General features: G+C 43.0%; 1 protein-coding gene across 1 annotated transcript in view; it reads right to left on the bottom strand.

Annotated features, from left to right (window-relative positions):
• The window catches only part of LOC126412570 (lactase/phlorizin hydrolase-like), a 176,053-nt gene extending 164,592 nt beyond the window's left edge, over positions 1–11,461 (bottom strand). The window contains exons 1-4 of the mRNA XM_050082214.1: positions 11,299–11,461; positions 6,460–6,593; positions 4,402–4,536; positions 1,734–1,856 (exon numbers count right to left, since the gene is read on the bottom strand). Coding sequence (XP_049938171.1) covers positions 1,734–1,856; positions 4,402–4,536; positions 6,460–6,593; positions 11,299–11,461 — 555 coding nt within the window. The remainder of the gene's footprint in view (positions 1–1,733; positions 1,857–4,401; positions 4,537–6,459; positions 6,594–11,298) is intronic.
• Between the last annotated feature and the right edge of the window lie 2,561 nt (positions 11,462–14,022).

Below are 14,022 nucleotides of genomic sequence, written 5' to 3'. Positions count from 1 at the left end.
AGACTGGATGACAGGCAACACACATTACGTAGGAAAACCGCAGGATGCCCATGCTCTGCCCCCTTCAGGGGCATAACCAATTACAAAAGACGCCCGGTGTCACCGGGAAGCATAAGCGAACATTTTTTGTCTAACAGACATTGTTCTCCAGGACATGATTTGTAATCTCTAGACGTTTGATACACAGAATTTTAAACCCTCTGTACATCCCCCATTCTCTATGAAATCACTCTGTGCCCTCTATGTTAGCACAAACTTTCCACTCCAAACCATCTACGTCTGCATTCTCATCATACTCTGCGAATCAGATAGCGATGTGTGGTGGAGGGTACTTCTGGTACCACTAACTGATGCTCTCTTCCTTGTTCCACTCGTAAATGGCGCATGGGAAGAATGCTTATTGGTAAGGCACTGTATGAGTTCTAATTTCTCGAATGTTCTCATTGTGGTCATTTCACGAGATGTCTGTGAGAGTGAACAACATGCTGCCCGACTCTCGTGGGAAGCGCTCTCACGAAATTTCAGTAGTAAACCTCTCCGTGATGCACAACGCCTCTCGTATAACCTCTGCCAATGAAAGGACATTCTTGAGCTTCTCGGTAACGCTTTGTCACCAACCAAACCATCACGTGACGGAACGCGCCGCCCTTCGATGGATCTTCTCTATCTCTTCCATCAGTTCTACGTGTTAAGGATCCCCTATTCATGAACAGTATTCAGTAATCGATAGAACAAGTGCCTTATAAGCCATTTCCTTCATGGATGTTTTAGGTTTCCTTAAGATTCTTCATTTGAATCTCAGTATGACATCTGTTTTTTCTACTATATGTTTCATATTGTTATTCCACTTAAGGTCGCTGTGGATAATTGTTCCTAGATACTTTGCAGTAGATACTGTTTCCAACAACTTGTCATCAATAGTCTAATCGTACAGTAGTGGCTTCCTTTAACTAAGTATCAGCAATGTGTTACATTTATTTATTCCAGGGTCAACTGCCAGTCCATGTACCATTCATCAACCTTCTGCAGGTAGTTAGGAAGACGATACTGTCTTCTGGCGTTGCTACTTTCCTACAGGCACCTGCATCACCTATGAACAATCTTAAAGACTTTCCGTCTTTTCCTACCTACTCATCTGCATAACTTGAAAACAGTAGCGATCCTGTCATACTTTCTTGGGGTACTCCGAAAACTTCCATTATATCTGTCGATTTCGTTCTGTTAAGAGCGGAGTGCTGAGTTCAACCGGCAAGGAAGACTTGTACCCAATCGCAAATCTGGTCCAATACCCGGTGATTTCGTGCTGTCGCCTTTTTTTTTTAGCCTCGTTGTTTACAGTGCTCTGTATCTCATGGAGGAAAATAACGAGTGAGTTTCGCAAAATGTCTTTGCAGACCTCAATGCCCACACCAACACTAGACGTGTCGCGGCTCAAAGATAACCTCCCGCGGAAGAAAAAGTGCACCGTCCCAGCTAAGCGTGAATGTACTCGGTACGCTTAATTGATCACCGTATAAAGAAATCTAATTAATACGTAATATTCCACCATGACAGTTACTGTCTTGCGAAGTTGCTGCCGAAACGGATAAGACTATGCAAACACGAGACTGCATAAGACGACAAAAATATTCTCCGTGGCAGTTTACCTAGCACCAAGAAAATTTTTGGCGGCGGAGTTTTCAGATAGCAGTAGTTCTGTAACCGACGCAGAGAGGGAGGCGAAAGCAACTCACCCGGTCTCCGAAGTTCTCGAAGGCGATGCGAGCGTACTCGACGAAGTAGTCTGCCAGCTCGATGTTGGGCCAGCCGCCAAGTTTCTGCAGCTCCTGAGGCAGGTCCCAGTGGTACAGCGTGATCTGTGGACAGATGCGGCCATGTTTAATGTCCAGTAGTAAAGTTGGAGAGAAAAAAAATTACACGAGACGAGCGGGAACCACTGCCGCAGTTGATGCAGTGCGTGTCGTCAACACAGAGTTGGGTCAGAGAGAGATATGCTACACCGAATTCTGGTTAACATTTGTAGGGAGGATACGCTAATTGAGCTAAGTCCCAGAAACATTTCTTTTTTCTTCAGGAGGCCGAGAAAACTGTGTAGCGGTAGTAATTTAAAGAAATTCTTTATTTGCTCTTTCGTTACCAGTTCGCAATAATGAAAATGTTCAGGTATAACACCAGTTTCGAGGAAACCAGATCAAACGGATTTTTCAGAATTTTTTAAACAAGTAAAAGACGTATGCCCCACCTTCAATTGTTCTGTATGATCCAAGCCAGTTCTTACATGAGTCATTAAGCATTTAAAATACTGTTATAAAATTCTTTGTTTATTCGCTAAAAAAATTCAAGCATCTACGGATGCCCTATTCCTCTGATTGAGTCAGTGATAGTTCAGAAGGTAAGTAGAAAAAAACTTTGCTGATCTCAAGCTCTGCACAGTCATTACTCGTTTCGGAATAAAGTCCTTCTCTCAGTCAAGGAGGTCACTAAAGTAGCTTTTCTTGTAACAATCGACTGGTGTAACGTATTCTACGATCGCAAAGATGCCTACTGACAGCACGCCTCTAAGAGTCTATGTTATTTTCTTGAGAAACTATTAGTCTACAACTTTGCTTCCTCCGTTTTGCAATGGATGGCAGTAACGGCAAGTGGTGGTACAGCGGTAGGTCGTAAGTGTCATACAATACGCTTAGGCATTTGTAAACACAACGCCGTAAAAATATTAGTCGATTTGTAATTGCAGCATAAAGTTATTCTCGATTGAATACGTCAACATATCAGCTTAAGTCTCGTCATTTGCGGGAAGTTTTAATTTTCTGCTTTATCATGAAGAAATTTGCGGCTGAGCCTGATAAAATGCTTAGTAAGACCTAAGGCGAGGCATTTATTAGTGAAAGAACATTCACAGAATGGTTTCAAAGCTCCAGGAGGGGTGATTTTGACGTCGAATACCGGCATAGTGGCGGAAGAGAAAGGGTTTTCGAAGCTACTGAAACCGACGGCAACTATCACAGGAGATCACTGTCGAAAGCATTTCGGCCGAGCACTGAAACACAAACTAGCACAATACAGCGATAGATATGAAAAGGAGATTTTCAGCTGGACAATGCTGGATACCATATCAAAAATGTTTAACCGATACGTCCTACCCTACACATCGTATTCTCCAGACATTGCTCCACCTCATTACCTCTTTTTTCGACCAGTCCTCACGACCTAGCTGACCAGCAGTTCCGATCACATGGACAAGTTCAAAATTGAATCGATTCATGCATCTCTTGAAAAGATGCCCGGTTCTTCCGCCACGCGGTTCATTTGCTGCCCGAAAGATGGTAGAGAGTAGTGCCCAGCGATGTCCAATACTTTGAATCGCAAATTCGTAGCGTGTTTTGTACAAAAAGCTTCGAGAAAAATTGGCAGAAGCAAAGATGTAGACCTAATACAAAAAACGAAAAGGCTTTGTCCTGCCATATCTAAGAGCTCGTAGCATCAAGATGATTTAAGACCATTCTGCACGTTTCTCGATTGGGGCATAATTGCAACCTGATGCAGGGAAGCTGTTTCCTGACAACAGAAACTTGTACCACGGCCTTAAAGGCACCATTAGCGACAAGACAAACGTATAAAAACTGGATCATTCTATTCTTCATATTTTCTGAACAGTTATCGCTCTATACACATATATTACATTTGTAAGTGGTTAGTAGCTCCACATTCAGGCTTCCAAAATGTAAGAACTCACCTGGTTCCCACTTCTTCAAGAATGTAGCAATTTTGTTTATCTAGTACACTTCGTGAGTTGTATATTGTAAATAAAAATAACAATTTTGTTTAATTAGTACACTTTGCGATTGTAAACGCACAACTCGCGAAGTGTAGTGGATAAAGAAAATATACAACTATACGAAATAAACAAAATATCCAATCTGCAACGCGCGTATTAATAGATAATAAATTGCTGGTTGTTGTGTTTCTTTAATATAATCCCCAATGATGGCGGTCCACGACCAGTAAAATGGATAAATTAATGTAGATCGTCCGGCACTCGTGCAGGTACGAACCGTTTCAATTTTTCTTTCTGGATTCGCTGACGGACAAGTGTTCTGACGCGAAGCTCGTGAAACAGTGCGCTGTTGACATCTGCTGATTACACTCTGTCAGATGAGGAGCCGAGGTACCGACGCAGACGTTAAGTGGTCAGCATTTGTGTTTGAAAAATAGTGCTCGCCAGCGTGTAATACTCACCATACACTTTTCTTTCGGTATTCACTGAATGAAAAAGGTAGGTATTGCCTCCTAATTACTCGTTGTCAGACGAGGGGGCGAGAGAACGAGACATAATTTATGTAACTTTTGACATCAGTTTGCAAAGTGGTGCTCGCCGGTCTTATCTGGTAGTGCACTCACCATAGGTTCGATCCCGTTGGCCAGCAGCTCGTTGATGAGGTTGTTGTAGTAGTCGATACCCGCCTGGTTGATGTTGTCCGTGTCTCCAGTGGGGAGGATACGAGGCCAGCTCAGAGAGAACCGGTACACGTTCGCCTGCAGGTACAGATAAATCACAGCTGTAGTACACAGCTAGTTGCATACGAAATCGAAGAAGGTAAAAGATACAAAATGAAAAGAAGAACATCAAAGTGCGCTTATTTGGTGTAGTGCGTAGTTAGGGCCCCTTTTGGTAGGATTGAAACGCGTCTGGAGACTCCTTTCATAAGATGAAAGATTAACTCTCCAGTTGTTTCTAAAAGTTTGTATGAACATAAGAATTTTTTGGTATCTCTAAGCACGTTTATCCCGCACTTTTATGCCTTTACTATATAGCAGTAGTATATCAGTCAGTTAACGGCCTTCAGATTCCCTCCACATTGCGCTGGGGTTCGTAAACGAAAGATCTTTGGTTCCGTGGGTAGGCAGAGAGGTCGTAGGCCAGAGAAGTTCATAGAGGTATACCTGTAATAAGGAGAGGAGGCGCTACAGACTTTCGTTATACGTTGCTTTGAAACCGGCGCTGCCATATTAGTAGCCCCTCAACATTAGTAGTCTACTGTTAACATGTACTTATTGTTCTTAATTTCTGCCGTGTTCAACAGTTATTTTAAATACTAAATATTACATTGCTTTTGTGAATAACACTCTCTCAGAAAGGTATTTTCAGACGTTTTTCTGGTCTTAAAGGCATATTTGCTCGACTTACACCGACGCATTTCTCCTCGTTAAAGTAACTCTCTTTTGTTGCGTGTTTCGGATAATCAAGACGCGAAGTATGTGATACGAAGAGACTTCTTTCGCACTCCAGCATTTCGCTTAATATGGAATGACGGAACTGATGTTCCGTGTATGTCCTCTTCCCTAGACTGCTGAGAAAGTATTTTGCTATGCTTAGACGGTTTGCAGTATTTCCTTCTCACAACGTTCAACAAGGGCAATCTTTGAGTGAACTGACGGAAAATCTAAATCAAATTTCCGAAATAGAATCGCTACACTTAAGGAAAACGATGGAACCAAAATTCAAATATACAAAAGAAAACATCGCTTGAGCGAGCCTTCTTACGAATGAAATGTGATTCCTCTACATTTTAGACTACAAACAGAACGACTAGTTCCCAATAGGCTGGTATTTTTTTTATCAAAATCGAAACCTGTTTGGTGCTATACCTTCATGCAGAAGTCGAACGTTATTAGCTGAATAGACATGGAAGTAAAATAAGAGGATCTGGCATGACGTCACAAATATTAAGCATTGTTGACTGGGAGGCGATATTCGGGGGAGTTCGGCCGACGTACTGCAAGTCCCTTTTAGTTGACGCCACTTCGGCGACTTGCGGGGCAATGATGATGAAAATGATGAAGGACTCACAACACCCGGGCCCCTGCGAGGCAGACGGTAACGCTACGGAGGCGGACTATTGTTGCCATACAACAGCAAGACTGTGCCCCCTTAGAGGAAGGCGCGCTCAGCTACGAAATTTCCAGAAGCCAGCGATAAGTAAGGAGCACAATAACGGCACTTTGCAACATCGCAGGTACCGCTACTCCGTGTACTCTGCTCCCGAAGGAATGGTCGGAGGCAAAAGCTTGACGCTGGGTGCAATTTGGACGCTGCGTGGCATCGCTGAATTACTTTTCCGGACGTTGTCTATGATCCTGAAATTTTTCGTCAAAGCACGCTCTGCTGTCCCTCAAAGTTTATCTACGTGGTATTGCTACACGGTGTTTAGCTGAAAACGTACAATCAACTAGTTCTGAAAATGATTTTCGATTCTTTTTGGTCGAAAGTCATAGAAAAAGAAAAGAAAAAGAAACGGCAACATGACCACATCAGCTAATAAAGCAATGCGGCTTTCATGTTTCGTAGTTTTGAGAAATGTTTGGATAGGCACCGTCCCATTAAAGGCTCGCCACAAACCACCTGTCATCGAACATGAGTTAGATGCCACATGTTCACCAGTCAGCCTCGATACTCACGTTGATTCCGACGAGCAACTGCACGTCCTCCTTGTACTTGTGGTACGAGTCGGCCGCCACGTCACCGTTCTGGCCGTCTGCAGTCAGGTTGGGCTGTGCGTGCAGCATGTGGTCCCAGATGCTCTCTCCCTTGCCTGAAACACAACACGTCTACCATTAACCAACCAGCATGACCGTTGCCCTTTAAAAATACCTCACTTGCCCCATCCGTATACCATATAGTCGACCGGTTTCCACCAGCTCTCTCTGCCTTTACTGTATCCACAGTCCCAAACCACTAACTCACTGTTGTCTGTATCTAAGCATGATTTAGGGCACAATGGGTTAGATACAATAGCCCAAGCGATTCATCATTGTTATGATAGTAACACAACTCTAGAAGAGGCTTGACGTTATTCAGTGACCTGGAAAATAACATAGGCAAGTGTCTAGTGTGCATTTCGATCTGCAGGGGAGAACGTACTGCAGCAGCCGTTTCTGACACATCGTAACTACCCTATCTGATCAAAAGTATCAGGACACGTACCAGCAGACACTAACATGGGGTGTGTCCACCCTTTGGCTTTATGACAGCTTGAACCTGTGACGTTACCGGCTCTGTGAGGCATAGCGTTCGCTCTCACGCCTGCTTAGTAGTTAGAAAAGTTGTTTTTAGCTCATAAGACGTAAGTGATGGAGTGGGATATGGACGACTTTCATTTATTAACATTCTTTCCTATCTAAATTCTAATCTGATTGACAACCATCACTGCGACTCTCAAATTCTTCTCATTATTTTTATATCAGTCATATAGTGATGAAATACAGACGAAGCACTTCATGTGTGTCTGGCGCGCCAACATTGAGAGTCGAATGAAATGTTTCGGATTGTGACGGTTGGAGTCGAATATGGGAGGTTTGGTTAAACTTGTTCACATCTCTGGACTTTAAACTGAACTTATCTGTTCACATCTCTGGACTTTAAACTGAACTTATCATTGGATAGTCTGGGAGCGTTAGCCCAGTCGTAAATAACATTCATTACAGCCTCACATCATTATTGTTAATGATACTCAAACATACGTATTCTATCAACTGACTCGTTCCACATCATGTAGATAAAAAAAGAGTTCAAATGATGTATGGAACATGCAGCTAACTGACTCAAGAGAAACGGACACTGTACCCAACGTGCCGCTTCTGCATCGGGAAATCATCGTCATCAAGACACCAGGTTGTTGGACACTGATAACTTCTGTGTGTCCTACATTGGCACGGTAGAGAAGAACTGTGACCCATCGCTCGCTCTGCCTTTAAGAGTACAAATTTGGATAGGTGGGTATAATCTGTGATAGCACAGAGGATCGAATACCCAGGACGCTAGGTGTGAACAACAAGACACCTCTTCCAGTCAAGTTGCAAAGGTTGATCAGTTTCCATAGCAGTAAATGCCCACCTCAGTAGCAACCCCTCCTCCTAAACACTGTTGCGGACACTTTCAACGAAGTGTCTGCATTCCTGTCGAGAAATGGCAGCGTATTTTTCCTCAAGAATCCAAGCAAGAGTGATGATGGAAGCTGTGGTCTGGAGAGAAGTCGACATTCTAAGTCATCTGGCCAGGCTAGTCCATTTCAGTAATGTTATTGTCCACAGGCCATTCTCTCACTGGTGCTGCTTTATAACTGCGTGCATTTCCATGCTGATGCAAAAATGGTTCAAATGGCTCTGAACACTATGGGACTTAACATCTGAGGTCATCAGTCCCCTACAACGTAGAACTACTTAAACCTAACTAACCTAAGGACATCACACACATCCATGCCCGAGGCAGGATTCGAACCTGCGACCGTAGCGTTCTCGCGGCTCCAGACCGTAGCGCCTAGATCCGCTCGGCCACCCCGGCTGGCGACACAGTACCACTCGCCAACTTTTATACTGACAGATCCGCTCTCGTGACGTCTAGCAGGCAATTCCGCATCACACAGTGGCGTGCAGATAATTCTGATCAGACAGTCTATCTGTCCGTCTGGGACACAAATCCCCTACCTTTGGTGACACAATTCTGGCAACCCAGCAACTCGTTCTGCATCCTCACAGCTCAGCTGAAAGATTATGTCTTCCAATACCTCCTCCCACTCTTCCGAATGCTGCAGACGACTCTGATTTTTAGAAAGTGTGTCTAAGGAAATTAATCAAAGCTGAAGGTCTTTCTGTATAGGAATACGACAGCACCGTTAATGGAAAACTTTCAGGAAAGTTAAAGATGTACCTAACGTGTATTCGAACTGGCCTCTAAGCAAGGACTTGGTTTCAAGTCCCAGTCCAGCACCAGTTTTATTCCATCAGGATGCTTTAAAAAAGTTCACATTCACCTCTACGTAGTAAAATTCACTGTGCGAACATCCCCTAGACTATGGATAAGCTATTTCTCTACTGTATCTGTCCTTCCCAGAGTGCTAATTCAGCAAGGTATGCAGGGAAAGAAAGTGTAAAACGGATTGGTATCTGTAATTCGATGCTGAAGAAGACGTGCATCTCTCTTCTACTGTGGAACGACTGCAATAACGGATCACAGTTACGGTCAATGGCTAATCGCGCTCCACTTTTGCAAAGACGTCACGCCTCTGTGCGGCAGCAAGTGGAAACTGTTACTACAGTGAGGAGGGAACCAGGACGTGAACCAGATCCCGCCCCCTTCCCCTACTTCCCACTGAAGATGTCCTTCGCGGATGGGGACGAAGCGTTTGTATTTTCCACGAAAAAACGCTTTGGACCCTGGCATAATAGAGCATAATATTTTAACAACTGCAAAAGAGCAGCTCATCACGATGCTACATCGACTAGGTATCGACCGTAAGGAGCGCACGGATGTAGCATTGCACCATTAGCCTCCAAAGTCGTTGATCTCACGGTAAGTGGCTTTTTGTGGGAATTTGCGAAAGATTCCATCCATGTGCATCCCCTTCAAACATCTTGGATAAATTGCGATGCCAGACATCAACAGCGCTGAATAGTGGAACTCCAAGCACACTCGAAAAAGTGTGGGAGAATTTCACTGTCCTCTGGATGTTTTCTTACGTCCAGTGAAGGCCACATTGAACATTTGTGAAGGATAAATTAAAACTTTGAGCTTAAACTTATTATGTTTAGGTACCCCAACGCTGTACATAGGTAGATTCTTTGCTGTTACTAACTTTTAGCGGTGATGTATCAATTTGACCTAAGGGGACCTGGTCTGGAAACGACCGACTTGAAATTTATAAGCGAAAATCGTTCTTATACCTCTAACTGCGTAACACATATACCGACACTAACAAGGGAGACTCCCCATCGCAACCCCCTCAGATTTAGTGATAAAATGGCCCAGTGGGTAGCCGATCATAAACTGAATACAGATCAAGCACCAAAACTACTGCTAAGTTGTAGGGTAGACACTCTCGAAGAGTACTTAGGTGTAGAGGTGCTTACCACGTGTTCTGTTCATCCAATAGTTATTGCAGAGCCCTACGTCGATCCTCCTTTCCCTGCATACGGACTTTTCACGGATGAAACCTGTTTCACCGTAGACAGAACGCTAAATAGTCGCAATAGTAATGTTTAGGTCGATGAGGAAGCCCACGCTACAGCTGTGAAGAGGCATCAGCACAGATTATCAGTTAAATTGTAAGCACACACAGTTAATGATTACGTACTAAGACCATTTCTTCTTCCTCTATGCTGAAATGTACAACTGTATACAGTGTTTATCAGAGACATTCTACCCAGGTTCCTGGAACGTATCCCTCTTATTATTCGCCAATGGGTTTCGTTCCCACGGTATCGTATAGACATCGCATTGCCGCACCAGAGTCAGCAACGCGAGTCAATACCACAGACCCTAGCGACGGCTTGCTGCAATACGCAACACCGTATGAGAGGCACTTCAAAAGACCACACCTCCCCCATACGTCCTGCAGCGACATCGTTCTGAGATTAGTTTCATGCTATCAAAAGGTCTCCCCAGTTCGAGACGTCAGCTTCAGCAGTCATCAACATCGAGTATGATAGTGTTCGTGAAGTTTCATATGGACATACACTTGTACTTTGGGAGAACAGTTTGTTAGTAAGTACATCAAGTGATTTTTACTAGTCCATGACAGTCGCACATTGTTCAGTAGAAGTATGTCAAAGCTAAGTAAATATTTTATTCATTTACGTAATAAAGTTAATTTTTATTTCATGTGATCTAGTTTGATGTGCCACCTCGCCGAGAAACCAAGAATCAACAGTTGTGGCCAAACGAAAGTAGTTCGCCTGCTGGAAAAGGGGGTATGCAGAGAAAGTTTTGTGTCAGTCCTGATCTCATCCCATGAGATTTCTTCTCGAGGATTCATATGAGAGGTGCTGTGTACGAGGCGCCCTCCAAAGAGAATCTGTTGGCAAGGAATCTCAAGGACTCTCACGGTCTGTGACACTGTTCTAACTATAGCAGGGCTATTGCGGTACAACAGAACTTTGTGCAATGATTCAATGGGGGAAATTATCTGAAGGTAGTGGACGGTACTAAGCGAGAATTCTGTACATCGTGATCGGAGTTTGGAAGTTGGCGCTCTTAGTTTATGTTATACGCGAGGCTAAGGCGGAGTGTGAGCGGATTTTCGCTTATACTTTTCCACTCGGTCGTTTCCGGACTAGGGTCCCTTACCTCAAATTGCTACATTTACCCTTCATCATCCGTGGAAGTTTGAAGCATCATCACGGAATCAACCTGTCTGGTCAGCATGTCTTGACGAACTGCAGTCAGGTTCGTGATTTCTTGTGGGACGACAGTGATGGACGTAACACGGCGCCACGATAGGTGCTTCAGTGGCAGCTACTCACCATCCTCGTTCCAAGCGCCCTCTATCTGGTATGCAGCGGTGGCGGCGCCCAGGTAGAAACCGTCTGGGAACCGGTTGGCAGGTCTGCCGGATGTCTTCAGGGGCACCCCCTGCGCCAGGCAGAGCAGGGTTGCCACCACCACAGGTACCAGAGTTCGCCTCATCTTCAGGTCCCTTCGCCTGGATGACTGCGATAACAGTTCTACACAGCACGCGTGTTTATATACATGCGTGAGCTCAAATGATAACGGAGACCGGGGTCTAACTGAAAATCTCCCTGCTTATCTCTTCAATGCAAATCTTAAGGGGATTAGCCAACAGACGATTAAAATTTATTGTTCTAGATGACTAGTATGTTTTCAGCTCCTCGTTTGAGAAAAACAGTACCCCACGTGAAAGGAACAAGAAACATACCTTAAGACTTTGATACGATTTCTAAAGCTGTTTGGAATGGGTGTGTCCCAGCACGAAGCAGATAACTGCTTGCATACGTAACGAAGACAACGGCTCAGTTAATCCTTAGATAAGCCATAAGTCGGACAGATCGGTCATAATCTCTGTTAATCCCTAATGAGACGATAATTTATTTGTTTTGTCAGTCAAGTGCAGTATCGGTAAATACCGTGCGGTGCGAAAGGTTGAATGAATCACATAAATAATAGTAATTTCTTTGCTTTTGCCTAGCAGTGACAGTACCTCATCGGTGCCATAGATGACAGGTCTTAATGGAGCTGTCGTGTGATTTAAGAGTAACTGGACACCTGCTCTTACAAAAAGTGGAGTGAATTTCCACATTAGGTGCATTCTAACAGTGCTGCGGCCTTTCTCTACTAGTCTAACGCCAGCTGCCTGCCTGTCGCTCTTGACCTAGGCCACTAGTGTTACGACACTATTTGCTGTCCCAGAAGAGGTTATCTGCTTACAGGTGCAATAAATATGCTGTAAATAATTCAACGTCATGGATTATTAAGTAAAAATATTATGTTGTCAGACATAATTTTTTTTATATTTTCCAACTGCTGTCCAATGCGTTTCGAAGGTACAACTTCGTTTTCAAGGACTGTATGGAGATACTTGCAGTTACATCTTCTTATGTTTCTTATTAACGGTGACAGAAGGAAACAGATGTTAGATTTAACGAGACGCGCTATACCTCAGGCGCGAATAATAAGGTAAAGCGAAAGAAATGAAAGATATAAAGCCTTGGAACCTATTACGTGCATTTGATCACAAGGCTTTCGTCTTCTGCATTGGTGATAACTTTCACAATTGTACTTACACTTTGAAACTATTTAACATGTACTAAATGACTCAAATGATTCATATTAACCTATGGTACAGTGATATGAGAGAGTTCGATGTTTTAGTTGCTTTTATATAATAGGCGAAATAAAATAAGATATCAAGAAAATATTTAAGGGAGGACAGTTAACATCCCATATTGTCATGCTTGCATGTTTGAGACGAATTTTGACATCCTTATTTACACACAGAGTGACATAATAATCATTGCAGTTTACTACTTCTACTGCCAAATACGTAATTTATTCTTACTACGTCTGTAACTTCACATTACTATAGTTGTATATAAATGAAATTGCCTGCAAAGCAGCAGTGAGTACGTCCTGGAGGTTGAATTGGGAAGGAGGAGAGAGAGAGAGAGAGAGAGGGAGAGAGAGAGAGAGAGAGAGAGAGAGAAAGAGAGACGAAATGATTATTATGTCACTCTATATAAAAGTAAACATACCAAATTTCCGCTTGAAGGGCGATCAAAAAATAAATAATCCCTAACCTAGAAGTTATAGTCCCATACGTAATGACTATTTAATAACAATCCCGAAAGAATTATTTTCGGGACTTTTTAAAGTGTCAGTAGTGAATATTATGCACATGCCTTGTAGTGCAGCTGGATGATAAAATGGACGTAAGGAAATCTGGGTTAAAAAAGGATAAGAGCATCTTTCGTTAAGAGAGTAAAAGCTAATAGTAAAGGATCTGAATTAAGAAATGTTGGATTACCCGGTCTGTTCACTAGATTTTGTACACTCCGATTCGAAGGGTGTACCCTTTCGTTCGTTCCTAAGTCTGTTTCACATTGTCCCCTCTGCATTCGCAGTCGCCTCCCAGAGATAACGAATGGAGGACCACCTGGGAATCTTTTGTCAGTGGGGAAAATATAATGAAAATGTTACAGTTTATTGAAGTGAAAGTGGGGCTGTTCTATTTGCCATGACAACTTTCAGTTAGTTTTGGCCATAAATATTAATGACATTGCGTATCTGATAAATGTGCTCAACTCTGTAATATTATATTCTTTGGTCGAAAAGGTTATTTCTCTTGAACAGAGTAGCAGTGTGTGTTGGACAGTCTGACAATTACTTAGCCCACAAAGGATGGAAGCTGACCTGCCTTAAAGTGCAAGCATCAGTATTTGAAAAGGGATTTTGTAGTAAGATATTTTGAGGAAAGATATTGATGAGACTGTATCAGTGGAAGAATTATAAAACCAGCTGTCACGGTAATCCAGTTTTATATATAACGGTGTAAATTCTTATCGTTAGAACATTTCGTATGGTTTAGGAATTTTATAATGCAATATGTGGTCTTGTCTAATAGTTGAAACAAATGTCAAGGAAGGCAGTTACACACAAGAGAGTTATTAAGAAATATTTTGCTAATTTGTCTAGGGGTGAGAACTTTACGCAGAAGTGTAGTGTTGTCATGG

This window comes from Schistocerca serialis, chromosome 7, assembly GCF_023864345.2.
Source record: "Schistocerca serialis cubense isolate TAMUIC-IGC-003099 chromosome 7, iqSchSeri2.2, whole genome shotgun sequence".
Classification (NCBI taxonomy): Eukaryota; Metazoa; Arthropoda; class Insecta; order Orthoptera; family Acrididae; genus Schistocerca; species Schistocerca serialis.
Note: the sequence above shows the minus strand (reverse complement) of the source record. Positions and strands in the feature narration are given on the sequence as shown.